At 39.7% G+C, this 23,775-nt stretch overlaps 1 protein-coding gene and 1 long non-coding RNA gene across 6 annotated transcripts in view; one reads left to right on the forward strand and one right to left on the reverse strand.

The window, feature by feature from the left end:
• Nucleotides 1–23,775, forward strand: part of TSHR (thyroid stimulating hormone receptor) — a 156,530-nt gene that overhangs the window by 128,637 nt on the left and 4,118 nt on the right. For 4 of the 5 annotated variants that reach the window (XM_060620448.3, XM_060620449.3, XM_060620450.3 and 1 more), the window contains 2 exons: nucleotides 2,152–2,229; nucleotides 23,448–23,636. In XM_060620448.3, the coding sequence (XP_060476431.1) occupies nucleotides 2,152–2,229; nucleotides 23,448–23,636 (267 nt within the window). The remainder of the gene's footprint in view (nucleotides 1–2,151; nucleotides 2,230–23,447; nucleotides 23,637–23,775) is intronic. The other variant, XM_060620451.3, reaches the window with a different exon arrangement.
• Nucleotides 1,687–23,775, reverse strand: LOC132670157 (uncharacterized). Its single transcript, XR_009606473.1, has 2 exons — nucleotides 23,553–23,775; nucleotides 1,687–1,856 (listed from the first exon to the last, which is right to left on the reverse strand). It is a non-coding gene; the product is annotated as an uncharacterized LOC132670157 (long non-coding RNA).

The raw sequence follows: 23,775 nt of genomic DNA on the forward strand, positions 1-23,775 counted from the left end.
TGCCCATACCCTGTGGCATTTGTAAACCAGCTGTCTGTCACTGCCATCAAGAAAGTCACGTGGCCACCACACCATATGCTGAGTCTTCTTTCATTCTGGATTATTTTTTCCTTAAAGCAATCTCATGTGTCACTAAAAGTTGAACTTCACCCACCTCACTGCTTTTGAAGAGAGCTACATTGATTTTTTTAAATTTTTTAATGTTTATTATTTTGAGAGAGAGAAAGAGAGACAGAGTCTGAGTTGGGGAGGGGCAGAGAGAGAGGGAGACACAGAATCAGAAGCAGGCTCCAGGCTCCAGCTGGTCAGCACAGAGCCTGACAAGGGGCTCAAATCCATGAATTGTGAGATCTCGACCTGAGCCAAAGTTGGATGCTTAACCAACTGAGCCACACAGGCACCCCTGATTTTGTTTTTATTCACTCATTTACACATTCATTGTCTGTAATCTTATCTATATAACCTGCCCCACCCCAACAAACACGATTGTCAGAGATAATACGTGCCACCTAATTAAATTTTAATTTCAGATAAACTACAACTTTTTAGTATAGGAATGTTTCAAAAGTTACATGGGGAATACTTATGCTAAAAGTTATTCATTGTTTATCTGGGCATCTTGTATTTTTACCTGCTAAACCAGGCAACCCTGCCCCAAAGAAATTCACCACCTTCACCATGGTCATTCCCTTCCTGATTTAAAATATTTTTAATGTTTATTTTTTGAGAGAGACACAGAAAGAGAGAAACGGTGTGCAAGCAGGGGAGGGGCAGAGAGAGAGGGAGACACAGAATCCAAAGTAGGCTCCAGGCGCTGAGCTGTCAGCACAGAGCCTGACACAGGGCTGGAACTCATGAACTGTGATATCATGACCTGAGCCAAAGTCAGATGCTCAACTGACTGAGCCACCCAGGGACCCCTCCCTTCCTGATTTAAGCCCAGGCTTCAGAAGCAAATGGGAATATTGACCAATATTGAGAAAATTTAAAGCAGTTGGTACTGAAGTGGATTGAAAACTACAGTCACCACTGATCAGCTACAGGCATACCTCATTTTACCACGCTTCCCTTTATTGTGAGTCACAGATATTGCATTTTACAAATTGAAGGTTTGAATCAACCCTGCATCAAGCAAACTCTACTGGTGCCATTTTTCAACAGCATTTGCTCATTTTGTGTCTGTCACATTTTGGTAATTATCACAATATTTCAAACTTGTTTATTATTATTATATTTAAATTGCTGCAATCTCATGATAAAACTTGAATGGATGAGGAGTTGCTCCTTATGGATGAGGAAAGAAAGTGGTTTCTTGAGTTGGAATCCACACCTGGAGAAGATGCTGTGAAGATTGTTCAAATGATAACTCAAGGATTTAGATTATGACATAAATTTAGTTGAGGCAGGGTTTGAGAAGATTGACCCCAACTTTGAAAGACGTTCTGTGGGTAAAATGCTATCACACAGCATCACATGCTACAGAGAAATAATTCTTGAAGAGAAGAGTCAATCAATGCAGCAAACTTCACTGTTGTCCTAAGAAATTGCCACATTCACTCTGACCTTCAGCAGCCACCACCCCGATCAGTCAGCAGCCGCCATCATCAAGGCAAGTCCCTCCACCAACAAAGAGATTACGACTTGCTTAAGTTCAGGTGACCATTAGCATTTTTTAGCAACAAAGTGTTCAATTAAGATATGTACATTGGGTTTTTAGACATGATGCTATTGTACAATTAAAAGTCTGCAATATGGTCTAAACACAACTTTTATATGCAATGGGAAACCAAAAAATTCACTTGACTCACTTTATTGTGGTGGTCTGGAACCAAATCTGCAGCATCTCTGAGGTATGCCTGTAAATAGGGAATGAGGCAATTTTTATAAAATCTAGATATGCAAACTGGATCCTGAACATGCTCACTTTCAAAGACTTCTGCCGCAATTAATATGTATAAATCTTGCACCACTAAAACCTAGGATGTTTTGAGTGCTTAGGCCAGAAGAAGGTAAGGTGTTTTCCAAATTCTTAGAAACCAGTTAATAGCTAGGGAAACCACGCTCACATTTTATTTTGGAATTTGCGTCAATTTGCTTAACCTCACTTAATTCATTCTCTCCCTCTCTCTCTCTCTCTTTCTCTCTCTCTAGTTACCTGAACAAGAATAAGTACTTGACAGCTATTGACCAAGATGCATTTGGAGGAGTGTACAGTGGACCAACCTTGCTGTGAGTAAGACATACAGAAGAATATGTCGGTCTTTATTTTATTTTATTTGGAACAAAGGACAGTCACCAAGAGAAGTGGCTGATGTTTACAGGTAAGCCCTGTTGTCTTGGCTAAAGACATCCGCAGTAGTCTTCCACCCAGCTGTATAGGCTACTGCTTGGAAGAAAGTTCTTGTTCTTTGACACTCAGAAGGCCACTCCACCGTACCATCCGGATGCCTCATTAGGAAGCCACCTTGGTTGGACATTCATGGAGGCCCCCAGTGCAAAAAAAACAGGCATCTTTGAGCAGGTGCTGTTTGCAAAATTCTGAGACACAAGGTCTACAAACAGGTGGCAGGCACTCTGTGCAGAGAAAAATGTGTGTGAATGTGCATTGCACAATGCTTGGCATGAAGAAGGAAGAGTATAAATTGTCTGACTCCAATCTAGTAAAATTTACAATCACTGGAAAAGATGAGACATAATTATTTTTAAAAATAGCAGTTTAGAATCTCACCATTGAACATCTGGTCCAGTCCTTGCCAAAGCAGAACATAGCACCCCAGGAGAAGGCACAAGGTAATCCATTAGAGGCAAGGATAAATATTAGAGGTTCTATTTATATTTAAGCTTTTAAAAATAAGGGGTGCCTGGGTGGGTCAGTTCATTAAGGATCTGACTTTGGCTCAGGTCATGATCTCACAGTTCATGGGTTCGAGCCCCACTTGAGGCTCTGCGCTGACAGCTCAGAGCCTGGAGCCTGCTTCAAATTGTGGGTCTCCTTCGCTCTCTGCCCCTCCCCTGCTCACATTCTGTCTCTCTCTTTCTCTCTCAAAAATAAACATTAAGAAATGTTTTTAAATAAGGACAAATTAAGTTTTGGTACTATATACACAGATGACTGCAGCCCCTCAGGTGTCAGGTAGGGAATGGACGCATTCCCAGGGAACAGTGGGTGATCCACAGTCTTGAGTACTTAACATCGTCACTCTTTCACTTCTAACAATTGTACTTCCTTTTTAGATTGAATGCACCTAGTTAAGTGAATTTATGACCTTATTTTTTTTCTTTTTTAAATTAATGTTTTATTTTTATTTTTGAGAGAGAGAGAGAAAAAGAGAATGTGAGCAATGGAGGGGCAGGGAGAAGGGGACAGAAGATCTGAAGTGAGCTCTGGGCTGACAACAGAGAGCCCAATTTGGGGCTCAAACTCATGACTGTGAGGCCATGACCTGAGCTGAAGTTGGACGCTCAATGGGCTGAGCCACCCAGGTGCCCATATGGCCTTATTTTCTTAACACATAGGTGCCATATGAGAGGGCAGAGTGACCCTAAAAATCTACTATACCACATGGGGATTCATTGTTAACTGATGGCAAAGTACTTAAAAGCATTATACATTTTTCTTTCTACAAAAAGTCAAGTGAAAAAAAAATGTGCTGGCCTTTTATGTGATTTTTTTTAACCTAGAAGATACTTTTAGAAGATGACTTTATAGGGACTCCAGGGTGGCTCAGTCCGTTGAGCCACCTCTTGATTTTGGCTCAAATCATGATCTCACAGTTTGTGGGATCGAGCCCTCTGTCGGGCTCTGATCTGACAGTGAGGAGCCTGCTTTGGATTCTCTCTTTCCGTCTCTCTCTCTGCCCTTCTCCCACTTGTTCTCTCTCCCTCTCCTCTCTCTCTCTCTCTCTCTCTCTCTCTCTCTCTCTCAAAATAAAAAAATAAACATTTAAAAAAAGACAACTTTATAACTGCTCCTTCAAGGGGCACCTAGGTGGCTTAGTTGGTTAAGCATCCAACTTTGGCTCACGTCATGATCTCACAGTTCATGGGTTTGAGCCCCGAGTCAGGCTCTGTGCTGACAGCTTAGAGCCTGGAGCCTGCTTCAGATTTCTGTGTCTCCCTCTTTCTCTGCCCCTCCCCTGCTCATGCTTGTCTCTCTCTTTCTCTCAAAAAAATAAAAACATTTTTAAAAAAATTTTAAAGAATTATAACTGCTCCTTCAAGATAAAGGTGATATCTCACTAATGAATGTTGTTTCTCTGAAGAAATTTGTGCTTTGGAAATGGCCTTTAGAAACAGGTATTTAAAAACATTTCCAAGTTATGTAATCTTCCCGATGAGAATGGTGAATATCACTTATGAAAATTATGTTTGCTAAAACCAGGAATTGAATTTTATCCTTTTTAAAAATATTTCAAATCAATAATTACAATGGTCTTAAAATCCACGTGTATAAAATATGAAAATGAAACATGCATAGGTTAGTGTACAAAAACAACTGATGGACATCCGAGAATATGAATTTCAATAAAAAACATGTATTTAGTTCCTGAATTGGATTGAGAGTTGAGAATCTTAACTTAATGAGTACAGCCATGCCTGCCTTAGTCCATGGGGAACCATCTATCTTTGTGAGGTGACTTTTTCACTGACAGCCACTTAAACCTAAACTGAAACAGAAGCAGACCTCTGAATAGCTATATCAGAAAGGGTTAAACAGCAATTTTCAAAATTAGTGAAGTATATTTAATTACAGTGCTTTCACTTTAGTGAAATTTTTTTAAAAGATTACTCATTTATTTTCATCTTATCCTTTTAAAATGTATGTTTCGTGTGTTTTATAGTGTATAGAACATGGTATTACAGCAATATGTGCATGGAGATCATAAATGTACACAGGTTAAAGGCACATACTCAAACAGTTTTTGCATGTGAATATGTGACCTTGGAAGAATTTAAAGACCAATGATGTAGACTACGACCACTCAAATCGGGGCCACTACAAGGTGAATGGCTAGCCCCAGAATGTACATCAAAATACAGCTTCCTTTATGGGGAAAATCTTCCCATAAAAGCAAAGTTGCCCCAACTGAACAGTGTGCTTCATGAAGTCATTGGCTTGCCTTACAGTACAAGCTTCTTACATTTGTCAAGGACTCATAAGAAACAGTTGGCCAGTGGGCACCAAGCTTTGAGTAGCACTAGTCTAGATGACAAGAGCCTCCAAATCTCCCTTTGCCTTCTATCTCGGTCCCTCTCAATTCCGTCTTCCCCAAACCTGTGTGTGTTAAAATGCAAATCGGATCTTAACACCAATTCTGGTCTCCTGTACCCCTCAGGATAAAGACCTTGGTGTGGCACGCAAGGCTCCGTGATAATCTTCAGCTTTGTCTCTCACACCACTATACACCCCTGACCAATGATCTGTCTGTATTAGCTCTCCTAATACTCCAGCCTACTTACATGGCTATGTTAAACTCTTTCTTCGTTCTGCTTGGAAAACCCTACCACAACCTCATCTGTCTGATTAGCACCTACTACCATTTTATCTTTCAACCAAAAACCTCCTCCTCACTGAAGTCGTTCTTGACCCTTATTCTCCTTAGGGAAAGATAACCATTTCTTCTTCTGTACTCTAGCCCCTCTGTATGCATCTCAAAGCAACAGTAGTATGTTTCTGTCTATCTCTCCAAGAGCTCCTAGAGGGCAGGGTTATGCCTGTCTTGTTTCTACAGTTCTACTTCGTTTTACAATGCCTAAAACATAGTACTAGCTTAAAAAATGTTAGCAAAATTAATACGGTATACAATAAATACTTGAATCACACTTCTGTAAATGCTGTAGCCTTTAAATAGCAGTCACATTTTAAAGATATTTCAGTACTTTGTCCTTAAGGGAGAGTGTCCATTTATATTTCTTTCTAAGTGGTAAATTAATTTATCTATTTGTTTCTGTTGCTTAAAAGTTGTTTTGATAGTATTGGCAAGATTTTTTTTTTTTTCAAGACTCTCTGGCCAAGTTAAGAGCAGCTGTGCAACTACTTGACAATGCAATTCCTGCTTCTGGACACAGGCCAGGTTGTGAAAAGTGAGCTAGATTAGGAGCGAGGCCTGGACTTGACTCCTGCTTTCATCACTAATTGTGAGACCCATGACTCAGTGATCTTATTTGTCAAAGCAGAGTTACTAAAAGTAGTGAAGCTTAAGTAAGAAAATAAACTAAAAGCACTTTGTATATGCTTCACGAATGTTAAGCATTGTGATTACCTTTGCTTCTTCCTGACTCTTGATACTTCATTATTCTTACCTTTCTAAGCCTTTCTGCTCACTCCTTCCTAATCTTTCTCACTAGAGATCACTGCCCCCAGTATTTCAGTTCCGAGCTCTGGCTCTTTCTCCTCTCTGTCTCTCCTTTGGTTAAATCACTTGTTCTCAAATATTATGACAATATGAGAGAAATTTTCTAATTTCAGGTTTTTCAGAACTCTGATTTAGTTATCTCACTTGCCTGAAATTTCTACTCCTTCCCTGTCATTCTGACCCATTTGCATCAGTTCGATTAAATTCTTCCTAATCAACCTCTGAAAATGTACAGTAAACATTTATTGATCATAGGCTAAGCTCAGGACTCTTCATTAGGAGCTTTTGATGGGGGGGGGGTGGTTCTTATTTTGACAGGTGGTCAGGGAAAGCCTCTTTGAGAAGGTAACAATTGGGAAAAAATATGACAGTCATAAAGGAACAAGGCATGTGACTACCAGAAAGAAAAGCATTCTAGACAAAGTGCAAAGACCCCCGGGTAAGAACATTCCTGGCATGTTTGAGGAATAGCAAGGAGGCTGTTGTAGCTCAAGAAGAGTAAACTAAATAGGAAAAAGATAGAAGTTGTGGTCAAAAAGATAACGGGGTGGGGAGAGCAACTTGTGGATGGCCTTAAATGTCACTTTAAGGTCTTTTATTTGCTCCTAGATATAGAGGAAGCCATTGGAGTCTTTTGCCATGATCTGACCTTTGTTTCAGTAGGGTCACATTGGCTGTTGTGTTGAGAGTAGGGTGCCAAGTCTGGGAGCTGGGACACCACTTAGGAATGTATAAAAATAATGTAGGCATGAGGTGATAGCAGCTTGTAACAAGGTAGTAGCAGTGAAGGCAATAAGAAACGGTCAGTTCAGACTATATTTTAAAGGTAAAGCCGATATGATGTGCTGATGGAATGTACATAGGGAATGAGAAAAAGAGAAGAATCAAAGACAACTGCAAGGGTTTTGGCATGAGCAGCCAGACGAATGGGATCACTACTTCCTGAGAAAGGGAAGACTGTGGGAGGAGTTGGTATAGTGGTGAAGAACAGTCTGAGGTATGTGTGACACATCCAAGCAGACTGTGATAGCTACAGATGGGAAAGTAACACAAGAGATCAGGGCTAGAGATGTATTTGAGATGCTTTGGAATGTAGGTGGTAATGGGAGATGTGATTATGGAGGAAATCTCAATAAATGGCTAGAATGGAGACTTCTGATAACCCTCCCCACCAAGAGAGCTCCAAGAGAAAGTTCTGGAAATAAAATAGATTGATACATTATCTGACAGGATTGGCTGTATGAAAAACTATTTTGATAGATGTTTTAGAGAACTTTAGAGCGTGTGCAAGACTTAGCAAGAAGTCCATCCAAACAAGGTACATAAATAAGAGAGATGTTTCATAAAGATGTTTTGTAAGGAAATAAAGCTACACAAGAAAGGAAATGAAATCAAAATATGCAGAGTTGTAATAACCAAAATACTAAATATAAGCTTAACCAAATATGTCCTAAAACTGTTTCAGGCGATTAGAGGGGGTGTCAGGAGAATTTGTGTGTAGGGTGATAGAAGAGAGCTAAATCCTCATCTTCCTTAGCAGGAAGTCAGTGGGTGAATCAAAAGCCAATAAATCAAAATATATTTACAATTATGGAAAAAAATACCAGTTAAAAGTTAAAAGTAGTTGTTTTCAGGGCATCAGAAAGCAGACTGCAGGGAGGAATTGCACCAGAGCCTGTATAACTAAGCTTCCAGTGTAGTTTGCTTTTTAAAAATAGGTCCACACATTATTTTAATGAAAATTAGAATTTAATTTAAAAAGAAAACCACAAAGCACAGGAAAAGAGGACAATGGATATGGCAGCATTTGAAATGCCAGTAGCAGGAAAGTAAGAAATGAACAAAGAGTTCAATCTCACCCTTCAAATTTCAGGCAGTTGTCTTAAAGAGCATCTAGTAACTACTCATGAATGGCTTTGTAACATCACCATGTACCTCTTGTCTTGAACATTTGTCAAAGTCTTTATCACTGTATTTCCCACAGATCTTCTCCCTATTAACCAGATTTTAAGATCCTAAGGAAATCGACTATGTCTTACACTTTCTGTAATTTCCCTGCTTCAAAAGACAAGACAACAAGTATTCAATAAATATTTGATAAGTTGTAACTGAATACCAAATAGCCATGATTTGGGTGTGAGTTGGTGTTAAAGCCAACTTGGAAAACCTTAAACTCCAACTAAAGAGAAGAAAAATGGCTGCTATATATTTCTGCTTCATAAAGATATTTGAGAAAGAAGAACACAGTCATTTCCAACAGTCAACGAAAACAGTAAATTTTGCCCACTTAGTTTACCATCTTTTCTCAAGGTCATTTCTCAAAAAAGAATCTAATTCAAAACAGGTGCAACATCTAAAGTACGGCCTGTTCTCCACCCTTTCCTATTTTTTAAAGCCTTTTAATATAGTTTGGGAGTTCAATAACATTTATTACCTATTGTTTTTCTAATCAAGACATGCAATCTCATTTTCTATTTTTATGCTTTTCATTTTTGATTATCTTGTTTTCTTTTAATCTTATTTTGAAAGAGAAGCTCTCGGTGTTTATAATCCCCAAGGAAAGAATGCACTGAAATGCAATGCCTTCCATAATAACCAGAGTTCTCTAAGGTCTAAATTATGTAACTCACATTAATAAGCATTTAACCTACCACTGAAAATGATTATAATAGTCCCAGTTACTATTATAAGTATCTCCTAAGAAGAGAACAGCTCTGTAACAATATCCTTGAGTCTGTGTAACATGCCTCAACAAAAATAAACTTTTGTTGCTATTAGCTGATCAAATGAATTATTTAAAAATCTAAAGATCAAGGCACTGCCATCTGGGTTTACAGAAGAATAAGCACCTTATGTTCTTGTCTTTTACTCGATGATCTTCACAAAATCATACTATTAGATGGCTGAAAAATTGTGGCACAGTTCTTTTGGGCGTATGTGAAGTCCACTGGTGTGTTGAATGCATAATTTTCTAGGTATGAGCCTGGACAAATTTATTTTTCATTGAGATATAATTTCCATACAATAACATGCAGTTTTCAAGTATACAATTTGATAAGTTTGGGCAAAATTATGTTATCCTATTTTAGTCAAGGCTTCAAACATTTTCATCAACCAGAAAATTCCCTCATGCTCCACCTTCCGTATACAACCCCATATCTATGTATTTTTCTAATGTAAAAGTCTAGGAGTAAAATTGTTAGGTCACAGGACAGATGTACATTTAACTTCATAGGAAATAATGCCTCCCAAAAATCCCATTTTCTACTCAAACCAGAGAGGTATGAAAGTTTGGTATTTGCTTACCCATTATATTGTCAGTCTTTTTGATTTAGCCATTCTAGTTGCTATAAAGTGGTTTCTCATTATGGTTTACTCTGTTTTCCCTGATTATTAATGATGTTGAGTACCTTTTCATGTACCTCATAACCATTTGTATATTTTCTTTTGTCAGGTGTCTGTTCAAATATCTTACCTTATTTGATTAGATTGTTTGTCTTTTTGTTGTTGAGTTGCGATCCTGAGTACAGTTTAGTCCTAAATGAAATCAGCTTTAGTCCTGACCCCAAGGCCATCACCATCCATAGTTGAACCTCTCCTTTTCTCTTTCCTTTCTAAGGAGAAATAGCTAATCTGAAGCAAACTTGTAGGAGTGCCTGGGTGACTCAGTTGGTTAAGCGTCCAACTTTGGCTTAGGTCATGATCTCCTGGTTCATGGGTTCAAGCCCTGCGTCAGCACAGCCCTCTGTGCTGACACATCAGTGCCTGAAGCCTGTTGCGGATTCTGTGTCTCCCTCTCTCTGTGCCCCTCCCCTGCTCATGCTCTGTCTCTCAAAAATAAATACACATTAAAAAAAATTTTTTTTAAGAAAATGCAGCAAACTTGTGCAAGGTGTTCATTTACTCACTTATTCTACATTTTACTGAGCACCTACTGAACTCCATGAATGTTATAAGGATAAGACATAACTTCTGCTTTTAAAGAGGTTACAGCCAAATTTAGGAGAAATGTGAGTAAATAACTGTAAGTTTGATGTCAAAAGAGCCATGACAGATATTTAGAGAATCAAGATACCATTTCTAGGTAGGGTGACCAGCAAAGGCCTCATTAAAGAAGATGGTATTTGGTGGGCTTCAGATAAGGGGTAGAATTGCAACAGACAGAGATGGAGAAAGAACAAAGGCAATTCTACTTAAAAACATAGGATGTGTCCAAAGAATAGTAACAATAACAGCAACAAAACACAATTTGGGGCAAAGGATAGTGTTGGAAAAGTGTATTGTGTTGAAATCATGTTGTGAGGAACATGACCTGACTCAGCAGGTCAAGGATGGCCCACTGAAGAATTACTATGGAAATATTAGTAATAGTTATATAACCCATTACAGTTTGTGGCCCTTTTCAACTCACCCCCATGCCTTCTTTCTTTCACCTTCACCCACCCTTGGCCCTGACACTATTAGTCTTGGATACCTCTGTCCCAACAACTGTGCTGTGACTGCTCATCTACATCTCCTGGCTATTTGGCAGGCACCGGACCTCCAAAGATAGGGACAAGATCAAATCCAAAGACCTAATCAGCCTGGCACTCCTTGTCTTCCTTTCTGTGTTTGTCAAACAGAGCCCTTGGGGCGGCTCTCTTGGACAGGAAGGGAACCTCCTAGGGGTGGAAAACCAGAGGAGGTTTGTCTGCGAGGCTGCTCTGCTCACTGGAGTGATAAATGAGTTGCAAAGGTAAACATACTCTTACAGTTTCTGGCTCGGGCATCAAGCCATCAAGCCAGCAGACCTTTGCCAAGAGATCCAAGTTGTTGGGGAAGCAACCAAAGTGGGTCATCCCTCCTAAGACACACACCTGTGTCTCCAGAGGCAAGGAGATGGCTTGCGACCATTTTGTTCAGTCCTTGAGAGCTACAAGGAAGGTCACAGAAGAATTTGAAGAGAAAGAGTAGATAGAAACCTTTCCATAATTGTGTGCATGCTGGCTTCTTGAAGTAGGATGGCCTACTTCAGTCCTAGGAATCTTCAGACTGGAAGACTTGTGTCAACAATTCACGAGAGTTGGATAACAAAAAAATCCAAATTTATTGATCAGTAGCATCTCTTACTACCATAGCCACTGATATGAGAAAACAGAGCTAATACTTTAAGTCACAGCAATCTATCATGGTAGGGTTACTTTTTATAACTAATGATAAAACATTGCAGAGAATTCCTAAACTAGAGGGCTGACTCTTGGTGGGAGAGAGGTGATGGAGTTATTACAAAGGTCCTCAAAATCATATGAACCTTTGCATTTCTTCAACTGACTAAAATTTCAACTACTATCATCCTCAAAAGTTTTTTACTTTAACTGAAAGAGAAGTTCTCCAAAGCACCAAGAGCCAGGGTCCTGGAGCAGTGGCCTCAAATGATCATGCATTTTCCACCAGGGTATTCAGTCTGAATAAATGTTCTCATATCTATGCCAATATGGACAGTAAACTGGGATGACCTTTCACCTATAAAAATGAATAATTCACAAACCCATTAACTGTTTCTTGTAACATGGTTTTGCTAAAATTAGTTCTTTAAGTAAGGGCTTTTTACTTTCATCAAAACTGATAGAACATAAAAGAATATTTGCTGAGTCTGAATTCTAGGAAAACAATGCTTGCAAAATGTTCTAAAACATATAAATTCTGAACAGTTTTATTAACTAATCACTGCTCTTTAGTCAGGAGTCCTCAACAGTAACAAATCTTAGAACAGAAAGTAAGTCAGAGCACATCTTCTTTGCAATTTTAAGTATAAACAATCTACCTTTAAGTAAGCGCCTACTAGGCTGTCTGCTAAATATTTTGTATAAATTATTTTATTTCATCCTATCGATCCCAGAGGATTCTGACCCCTCCAACACTACTCCTCTCAGGGTTTTTGGTGATTTCACCCACATAAAGTCTCAATTAGTCACGGGGTGAAAAAAAGATTGCATAGAGCCAAATAGACAAGGCAAAAATCATTATTCTATAGCACGTTTTACTCATGATTTTACAATTAACTAGAAGATGCTGACAACAGACTTACTGATAGGAGGGATAAATTAACCTAGGATTAAAATTTTCAACAAATAACCCACAAACACAAACACATGAAACAGTTTTTGGTGTGCACAATTAGGCACTCAGTTCTTCCCAAGTAAGTATAGATGAATGCTAAATTCTTTGACTCTTCTGAGATTTTTACTCTTGCGACAGGAAATAAGGTAGTTAAGGGTTATCATTCTGACACACTATTTCTGCCAAGTCACTGAAATCCATTTTGTTAATTATGTTCTGTTTCTGAGTCTAAAGGAAATAAACACCTTAAAAGAAAGTGGACTTTTCACGTCTCACCAGTAGCATTGAGGTCCTTTAGCCACTGTGGTGATGGTCACTTCGTATGTGTTTTGGGGAGGAGTGGGAGAGGATTCAACACTAAGGAAAAGGATAGGTTTTTATTTCAGTATCTGAATATCGGCAATAAATTGCCATCATTTCCTCTTGTCATTGTGTGGTGGAGAGCTGACCATACTGACTTATAGTATATGGGTAGTTTGTCTTTGAAGGATCCATTATGCTTACATGGTAAGTTCCATGGGATTTCATAGGTCACAGAAGCAAAAGGCTTAAAAGAAATATAATTATACAAACTTGAGAGATAGAGGAAAGGTTAACAGTGATTTCTGAGTTACAAAGCAATTATATTTTTGAGCTTCAGCTGTGTTCTCTGTTCTTTACAGATAGTATATCACCTTTACCCTTTTTAACTATTCAGTGGCAGGTGTTATTATCCCTATTTAACAAAGAGAAACTGAGGTGCAGAGATAATAGGTAAGTCCCCAAGGTCATCTGGCCATAAGCGATGGTGCTAGAATGCAAACCAGCACTAACTAACCCAGAAACACCGTCTCTTCCTAGGGGCACAAAGGGGCACAAAGTGAGCCCCTTTCACATATGATTGTTCTTGCACCTGTTGTAATTCTCCAACTTTCCTAGATCATTTTCTTCAATTTCTGCTTAAAATGCTCCAGTCCTTACAAATAGCAAAGACTTTGCTGAAACAGCTCCCTATCCATGATCTGTTCTCTGATTCCATCTCCTACTTCTTTCCTACTCAACACTCCACACCAGCCACACTGAACACATCCCCCTCCAACATGTTGCCACCTAGGGGTTGTGCACTAACTGTCTTCTCTACATAGATGGCTTTTCCCCCAGGTATCCATGGGACTTGCTCCTTCGCCTCCTTCAATTTTTGCTTAAATGTGATCTTCTCATCAAGGTCTTCCCTGAACACCCTATTTAAATTTGCAAGCTGCACACATTGCGCTTCCTTCCTGTATGTTTCTCCTGCATGCTTATCACTATCACCATCTGGATGTCTAATAAGCGTCTCAAACTCAACCTGTCCAAAACTGAACCCGTGATCTTTCCCTCCATACCTGCCTCACTTCCCCATTTCAGGAAATGGAAAGTCTATGTTTTAGTTGCAGACCATAAATCTCAGAATCATTCTTTTTTTAACCTTTTGTTTAAATTTTCTTTAATGTTTACTTATTTTTGAGAGAGACAGAGATAGAGCATGAGGGAGGATGGGCAGACAGAGAGAGGGAGACACAGAATCTGAAGCAGGCTCCAGGCTCCGAGTGCCTGGATGTAAGAGCCTGAGGTAAGGCTCAAACTCACGAACCACAAGATCATGACCTGAACCTAAGTCAGATGCTTAGCCCACTGAGCCACCCAGGCACCCCTCTCAGAGTCGTTCTTGACTCCCCTCTTTCCCACCCATATCCAATGCATGGGAAAGTTCCATTGGCTCTACCTTTTCAATCTGTAGAAACTCCAACCATTCTCAGCAGTTCCAGTGCTACCACTCTGGTCCAAGGCACCTTCCTTGAACCTTGGTCTTCTTGTTTCTACCCTTGGCTCTCTTTGGTTTACTTTCAAAGCAGTACCCAGATTCGTCCTTTGAAATGCTTGGTCAGGTTATACCATTCCTCTGAAGACTTCTGATCTCACTCTGATAGAAGACAAAGTCCTTCTGATGGCCTACAGCCTCGTAGGAATATGATCTAGCTCCCCGTTACCTCTCTGATTTCACCCACATTTTCGACTCCCCCACTGTTTCAGCTCCAGCCACACTGGCCTCCTTGCTTCCTCAAACATAGCAGGGCCTATGACACTATCTGGTCTCCCAGCCTGCACTGTTCTTGCCTCAGACATCAACATGTTTCTCTCCCTTACCTCCATCGGACCTCTGCTCAACTATCTCTTCCATGAGGCCTTCCCTGACACCCTCCCCAACTGTGACCCCTTTCTTAAGCTCTTCCTTTCCTCTTCCCTGTCTTCCTCTTTCCCATAGTACTAATTATCAAATATACTATGTTTTTTTTAATGCTTATTTATTTTTTTGAGAGAAAGAGAGAGACAGAGCATGAGCAGAGGAGGGGCAGAGAGAGAGGGAGACACAGAATCTGAAGCAGGCTCCAGGCTCTGAGCTGTCAGCACAGAGCCTGAGGCAGGGCTCAAACTCACAAGCCATGAGATCATGACCTGAGCTGAAGTCAGATGCTCAACCAACTGAGCCACCCAGGTGCCCCAAATATACTCTGTGTTTTACTTATTTTTTTTAATTGTCCCTCTCTCTCCACTAGAATATAAGCATGAGAGGAACAAGAATTTCTTCCCATTTACTTTACTGCTAGAGCCCTAGCTGCTTGTATCATAGATCAATACATAAAAAGCAATCAATAAATGTTTGTTGAATAAATGCATATCATGTTTTAAAATGCTCATAATCAATCAGGCTCACTCTTGAACATATAGCTTTTAAGCCCTTAAGCTTTTAAGCCCTTTCTGAGTCAGTATTAATAAATTAAACTGCCTTTTAAATGGTAAATTAATCTTCTTTCTGTTTTAGATGCATTTCATCTACCAATTTGCAGATGTGACTATACATTTTTAATGGGTCAGCTTCCACCTATTGACCTTTAGGAAAAGCCCACATTTATTACAAGCAAACATTAAAGAGACTTGAAATTGCTGCTGAAACACTGGCAGGCTAATTAGTGCTTATTTAATTTACAACTGGGGGCGCCTGGATGGCTCAGTCGGTTAAACATCCGACTTCGTTTCAGGTCGTGATCTCACGGTTGGTGGGTTGGAGCCCCATGTCAGCTGTGCTGACAGCTTGGAGCCTGGAGCCTGCTTTGGATTCTGTGTCTCCTTCTCTCTCTGCCCCTCCCCAGCTGGCACTCTGTCTCTCTCTTGAAATTAAATAAACACTAAAAAAATTTTTTCATTTACAATTGAATTCATCAAAGGTTCATCTTAAATAATAATGACAATGCATATCACAAAAATGGAAATTATTTCCATGTTTGGGGATGTTAGAATACATAATTGCTTGAGGAGAAATTTGTTCTTCTGATGACACCGAATATCAATTGGGTCTTTTTTTTTCCTGGCATCATTAAAATTCCATGATATTCTTGCCCTGTATGTAACCCTGCAGGTCTCACTCTTTCCAAATTCATGTCCTGTTACTTTCATTAGACACATAACTCGAGGTGGTTCCCATGACCTAGACAATCAGATTTCCTACTGTCTGCCAGGCTTAGCTCCACTGCACTGTTTTGTGAGTAAATACTTGCTAGAGACAAATTCTCAGGAAGCTTGGTACCCAACACTTAATGAGCTCTTTGTGGAAAGTGCCAAAGTCACTAAGAGAGAGGGCAGCCCTCCAGCCTGTAGGTCTCCATCCATTTGGCTACACTCACAAATCATTTTGGGCCCCTTTAGTGCTGATAGCTGCTCTCCATATTCTCTCACTCCAAAAACAAAATGTTTAAATCTTGCTACGTTTTGCAAGTTTTATTTTAGGAAAGAAGGTACACTGTTAGTAAATCCTGGATTCAAAGTGGTCAAATAAAAAATTAGGTGAATGAGGAAAGATACAGCTTCAAAGAAGTTAAAATGATCCCTGCCTTGTTGAGTTTGGGGATTTTGTCAGACTGAGGCTCATTCTCTCCATCAACACCAGACATGGGAATCTGCCTAGTTGTCTAGTTGTCTGGCTGACTCAACACTCAACAAGTATCTGTTCTAAGCTCTTGCACAGATCTACATATTAAATGGAGTAATGACTAAGAGTTAAGGTGATAAATTCAACCTAAGCTTTTATTTCCTCTCCCTCTTGAGAGGCCCCTAAAATGATAGGAATGGCATTTTGATATACATAAATCCACAAGGACGGAGAGGACAGATGAGAGTGCGTGGGTGGTCTGGTGAGCTACAGAATTCTGAATGAGAAAAGGCAGAAGAGAAGGAGACAAAAATGAGTACTCAGAGGAAGCACACCTGAGGAGGCAGCTGCCTTGCCTTGCAGAACCTCTGAAGGGTGTGGGATTTGGAGGTGATGGGGGTGGCAAGTGACAGAGTGAAACGTGGGGCTATAAACAGAAGGATTTATTTAAGGTCTGCATCTGGAAATGTTAACCCACCACCCTATTCATGTAAAATGCCAGCAGCCAAGAGTACCTTCCCTCTAGGCTAGAAATGTGAAGTCTCTTTTCTGAAGAAGTTGACAAATTCTAAAACAAACAAACAAAAAGCCTCCATATTCTGGCATTTTTAGGATACGACAGCATATATGCCACACAATTGTCCTAAAGCAGACTCTCGCCAGTAGATAAGCTCCCAATTAGATTTTCAGTGCCTTGTTTTTAAGCATGAGCATGCAACCTAGGATCACCAGCCAAAGAACGTTTGTGACTTGAAAGATCAAAACCAAGATAAACAAGTGGGGTGGAAATAAGCCTGGAGGAGCCAAACACATTGAAGAGAACAGGAGAGAACTTTCAACAAAGCAACCATTAGTGACCTGAGATAAATCTGAGAAGACATGTCTCATTGCAAGGTGACAATAATGATAATAGATATTTATTGAGAACACACTGTCAGCTATTGTTCAACAAACCCGACATAAAAAAACTAAGGCACAAAAAGGTTAAGTGACTGGTAGTAAGTATAGAAGCCAGGATTCAAATCCAGATAGTCTGAATTTAAAAGCCATTCTTCTAAACATTCTAAACATAGTGTGCTTCCTCAAATACACTATAAAAAGGGAAAACATGAAAGCTCTTCTTAAAATGTATCTTTGTATTTGACAAATATGTAGTCACAACTTTCTGTCTTTCAAGCACCAGTCTAAGTGCCAAAAATACAGCAATGAACAGAAAAGGCAGAGTCCCAGCTTTCATCAAACTAAAACTAAAAATTCAAAGCCAGGCACAGGAAGACAAATCCTGCATGATCTCATATATATGTGGAACCTAAAAAAGTTGAACTCACAGTAAGAGAGTAGATTGGTGGTTGCCAGGGATTGAAGGATGGGGAAATAGGGAGATATTGGTCAAAGGGTACAAAGTTTCAGTTATGCAGGATGTATTAAGGTCTGAGGACCTGATGTACACCAGAGTGACTACAGTTGATAATACCATTTTGTATACTTGAAATTTACTAAGAGAGTAGATCTTAAATGTTCTCCCCATTAAAAAAAAAACTGTGTGAGGTGATGGATATGTTAATTGGTTGAATTGTAATTATTTCAAAATGTATACATATATCAAAACACCACATTATACACCATTACTCTATACAATTTTTATTTGTCAATTATACCTCAATAAAGCTGGAAACAAAAGTTTAAGTTTTATTTATTTATTTTGAGAAAGAGAGAGAGAGAGAGAACAAATGTGAACGGGAAAAGAGTAGAGAGAGATAGAATCCCAAGCAGGCTTCTCACTGTTAGCACAGAGCCTAACGTGGGGATTGAACTCGTGAACCGTGAGATCATGACCTGAGCTGAAATCAAGAGTCCAACACTTAACTGACTGAGCCACCCAAACGCCCCTGGAAACAAAATTTTTTAATTAATTCTTTAAATTAAGTAGAAGAGATGGATGAGGGGCGCCTGGGTGGCTCAGTTGGTTAAACATCCGACTTCAGCTCAGGTCACGATCTCACGGTCCGTGAGTTCGAGCCCCGCGTCGGGCTCTGGGCTGATGGCTCAGAGCCTGGAGCCTGCTTCTGATTCTGTGTCTCCCTCTCTCTGACCCTCCCCCGTTCATGCTCTCTCTCTGTCTCAAAAATAAATAAGCGTTAAAAAAAATAATAATAAAAAAAAAAAAGAAGAGATGGATGATATGGTCAAAGAATTCTACCATTAGATTCAATAAAAAATAATAGGAGAAATTACAAGAAAAAATGGGAATAAGTCTGATGAATATAGGAAGTTCCTTTTTCACTTCCTAGGACTTACAGAGAGGGAACAAAGAAAATATGAGGAGTAAGTTATCCTGGAAACAATACCAAAAATTGTCCTAAAGCTGAAGAACATAGCCCTCCAGATTGAAGGCTCCACCCCCACCCTCAGTGGCCAGCACAATAAGTGCAAAAAGATCCATATCAAGGGTTACCTTCATGAAATCTCACACTGGGAACCAAGAGAGTGCCATATAATCATTTCACAAAATATACATGTATCAGATCATCATGTTGTATACCTTAAACTTACATATGTTATACATCAATTATATCTCAGTAAAACTGGAAATTAAAGAGAGAGAGAGAGAGAGAGAGAGACAGCCATAAAAGCTACCAGAGAGTAAAAACCAGTCAATGACCAAAGAATAAGAAACTAAATCTCATCTTTCTTACCAAAAGCAACAATGAGTGATAGAATTCAGTAGAGTAAAGCCTTCAGAATTCTGAAGAAAAACTATTTACAACCTGAAATTTTACAGCCAGGTGAAGTATCAACTGAATATAAGGATAGGGAAAAAAAAGTCATTTTCAGACAAGAATGCAGAAAATATCTCTTTCATATATAGCCTTTCTAAGAAATTACTCAAACATTTCCTCCAATGAAAGGGAAAAAATCAAGAACACTACACAGGATTTAGGAAGAAATTTCCACTGGGGACAAGGAGCACTCTTCTAAGAAGCTAGAATTGTATAGACTTTGGAGGAACCATGGCTTCAAGCTGGAAAGCAATACGTTGAGATCCAAGTTTTAGAAAGAACATTCTGTCTTTAAGTCTGAAAGTGGGATTAGTAGAAGGTTTCTAAGACCAGGCAGAAAGTTTTTGCACACCTCAGGTGAAATGTAATTCAGACCTAAACTAAGGTGGCTGCAATGAGAACCAGGAGACTGTAAATGGCTAAAGACTTATAAACAACTGAGCTATCCTCTGATGAGGGGTATAGCTCAATTGTATCTTAGTATAGACATTCATGGCATAAATGTAGGGCAAGAGCAAAAGAGACTCCATGAGAACACAAGCCCCACAAGATGGTAGACAGAAAATAGGAAATAAACACCAGTAGGCTTGGAGGGAAGAATCAGGAATTCTTTGAGTGGAGAGTCAGTGTTACAACCGTGTTCAAGTATAAAGGAACTACCTTCCTTTCTGATAGCAGCCAGATTATATCTGATTAAAACTGTAGCTCTCTGCAAGAGGGGTTAAATCCCCAATAACGAGAAAAAGCAGTCACTCCTCTTGCTTGACTCTATAAAGTACCAAAGTAGCATGAGTGGAGTGACCTACATCAGGAAAGGGCAGCAGCTCAGGAGCACTTTAGGTAACAGTAGGCCTAATGGATAGTTAGAGCTTCATCAAGTGGCTCGTGACAGCAGGGAGTCAGATGGTCCCAATAGATTCTAATTTAGGCTGTAAGTGGCCTTAGGTGCCTGAGATGAGTGCATAGGCCAGATCTGTAGGACATTAAAGAGCATGGCAGGAAGAATAAATGTTATTCATGGTACATTGGGAAGTCACTGAAAGGTTATTCAACCCATATGTTATGACTCAACCCATATGTGATGACTACTTTGGCTGCTATGTGAAGGATGGACTGGAAGGGAGGAAGGGTAGACAAGAAAGCTATTGTACCAACAGATGGCATTAGCTTAGACTAGAGAGTTTAAACTGGAGATGGAAATACATGGATTCAAAAGTTTTTTGGATGTTTGTTTTGTTCTGCTAGATTTAATGGAAAAGAGTACGTTTGGGTGGGGATGGGGAATCAAAAGCTAAGTGTAGGATGGACCTGTTAAATTGGAGTTGCCTATGAGGCATCCAGGATGAGATGTCAAATAAGCAGTTGGATATGTAAGTCACGATCTGGCCTGGAGCTCTATTTTCTGGGTTCCTTGCTTCTGACTCAAGATAAACTCCAAATTGGGCAAGAAGGGAATTGACATTTATTGAACACCTACTATATGCCAAGTACCCATTATGTTACAGATGTTTCTATCATAAGTTTTACACATTTCCCAACACCTGCTTTTCTCCATGCATGTCCAAGCACCCTCCCAATTCAGCCCCTCTGAGACCCAATTGGTGGCCATCTGAGATATGCTTGGGTTGCAGACACTCAGACACAGGATGGAATCAGTTTCTCCCCAACAGATTCCTAATGAGTCCCTGGAGGGTTACTGCGCCTGGACATATATTCAAAGACTCCAGAGACCTGATTGATGATAAGGAGTAGAGAAGAGTTCCTGGAGCACTGAACCTGAACTTTAGATCCAAATTATAGTTACCCTTCTTTGCTGAGTCTCTTTGGATATAACATGCCTCATTTCTTTGTCTTCGATTTAATTTCCATCTGCTTCATAAAAATGTTCTGAGAATTGAGGTGAGATTCTAAATTACCTAGAGAGCATCTTAAGTAATGCAGATTCCTCCCGTTGGTTTGGGGTATGGCTCAGGAGTCTGTATTGCATGTAATTCTGATGCTGGTCCACGCTGGTGTCTGGACAAGAAACACTGACTTACAGAATGGCGAATTGGTAGTTTTCACCAAATATCTGCCTTCATCCTATCCTCACCACATGGATTACTATAGCAGTTTGTTTGTTTGTTTGTTTGTTTGTTTGTTTGTTTTTTAACTAAGGCCCAAATTCTTTGACACTCCTCCAATTGTGAGATGGTTCTATGTTCCCCACCTTTCAATCTACTCATTCTCTTGGGACACCCCAGATGCTTCCTTTCAAAATGCTCCCTCTCAGAACCTGACTGCCCTGATGTGAGAAGCCCAAGCCCCATGGAGAAGCCATCTTAACAGTCATATAGAATCATATAGGGCTTTGAGTCGTCTCAGCCCTGGCCCAGGCATGTAAGTGAAGGAGTCTGCATATAATACCAGCCCCCATCACTGACTTGCCCTGGCAAGTCTTCCTAGCTGAGCCCCAGACATCACAGAGCAGAGATAAGCCACCCCTGCCACGCCCTGTTCAAATTTCTGACCCACAAAAGCTATGCTAACAATAAAAAGACTGTTGTTTGATGCCACTTAGTTTTGGGGTGTTTTGCCATTCAGTAATTGGGATCGTTCCTAAAGTATTTTCTCAAGAAAAGCTATTAAAATGCAAACGCAGTACTTGGAAGGATAAGCTCTTTCAGATGAACACACGCAATCAGTGTATCCAACAGATAGCAAAGCAGGGAAAATGAGCCAAGAGATGCTCTCTTGTTTCACTGACATGACTGCATCACTGCATAAAGAGACACACAAGTTGCTTTCAGAAAACCGAAGGCAGGAAGATAGCAACACCTTGAAGACAGCATGTCTAAAAGGGAAAATACAGCATCAACAGGACAGATGAGGCAGAAGAGTAACGTCTAGCTTCACTTACTTCACAATTCCCCTTATGGTTGGCTCCAAAATCCCTCAACTCGCTCATTAACTGCAAAGTGGTTCATTTATGCCAGTTTCCCACACATACTTGCTTAGTTTTCAAAATTAGCTGGGATCATACAGTAATGAGTGCCAAGGGTAATTCTTACCATCAGGCAAGTTTGAGAAATGCTGAATTATAGAATTTTTAAAGTACATACAACACAGAATAGCAAATGTGGCACCCTTCCCTGAGAATTACAGCTGTGTAGTAAGAACGGACTTAATGTGAGAGCTTCGTGTTTGTAAAAAATGACTAGCATGTTCTAGCAGCCTTGAACCCAGAGAATGTAAATTCCAGCTAAGTACAATGGCAATGACATGGAGGAAGAAGCTGTAGATATTGGAATTCACTTGCTAATCAGTACTACTAACTATATTAAACATTTTAAGTGTAATTATTTTAAAAATCATAATAAAAAAATCATGTAAAAATCATGTAAAATCTAACACTATTCAGTGACTATTTTAATTGATAAAATATAAAATGAGAGATATTAGGTTAAATGTTCATGGTTTTATTCAAGCTATTATTCAGTGCAAGCAAGACAAAACGATGGAGCAGGATATATAACCTGGACTGTCTGGGACTGAGAAAAGAACAGGAAATGCTACACTACAATGGGAATTACTTCTACTTGAGTAACTAACACTAGTGTCTATGTTGCTTCCAGCCTCACCACCTTCCTCATTATTTTCAGAGGTGACTTGATTACTAATGTAAATACTGGAGTTTTCTTTACAGGAAATATGTTGACAGCCTCCTAAAGGAAGCGTAAGGAGGTTGTTCGGAGTCAGAAATTCACTATATAACTCCCAAGCTCTGCATCATTAGGAGAAGATTTTCATAACACTAGTGTTGGCCCATATCAGTGAACAGCTTATTAATCCCCAAACCCTAGACCCCGTAGAGACTGAGAGCAATTCAGTCCCCTTTAAATCCATTCAAATATATTTCTCTTATGTTGTGAGACACTTTAGTAGTTATATGTTGTAATTTCTGGAATAAAATTGATATCCATCTCAGATTCCAAGAGTTTGCATGTATTGCAATGAATAAAAGAAAATGTCCGTGAAGCTATTATCTGTATCGATGCATACTGGAATTCCAAGTGATAAAAATGGGGAGTCCTTTGTAACATATCAACTTAGAAACCAAATATTCCTCTTTCAGCCGGTGGCAGTATCTAAAGAACTGAGTTTATATTCAACAGCAGAAGAGAACACACCCCTGTTAATCTCAGGCCTGCCTGACTTTCTAGCCAAGAAGTAGAAGGTTCTGGCTGCTCACCGCCTCTCTGAACTACTCTGTTCTGTCCTCCCTAGGGACGTCTCTTACACCAGTGTCACTGCCCTGCCATCCAAAGGCCTGGAGCACCTGAAGGAATTGATAGCAAGAAACACTTGGACTCTAAAGAAACTTCCACTTACCTTGAGTTTCCTTCACCTCACACGGGCTGACCTTTCTTATCCAAGCCACTGCTGTGCTTTTAAGAATCAGAAGAAAATCAGAGGGTAAATACAGGTGTCTGGAAAAAGCAACAAAAGGTTTCAGTGCAAGTTGAATTAATTTCTGGGTTTGGGAAAGGTCTGTGGTTTGAGAGCCAGGTAGAAAGAATGGAAGCATCCATGAGTATCATGAAATCCGTGGGAC

This window comes from Panthera onca, chromosome B3, assembly GCF_046562875.1.
Source record: "Panthera onca isolate mPanOnc1 chromosome B3, mPanOnc1 haplotype 2, whole genome shotgun sequence".
NCBI classification, from domain to species: Eukaryota; Metazoa; Chordata; class Mammalia; order Carnivora; family Felidae; genus Panthera; species Panthera onca.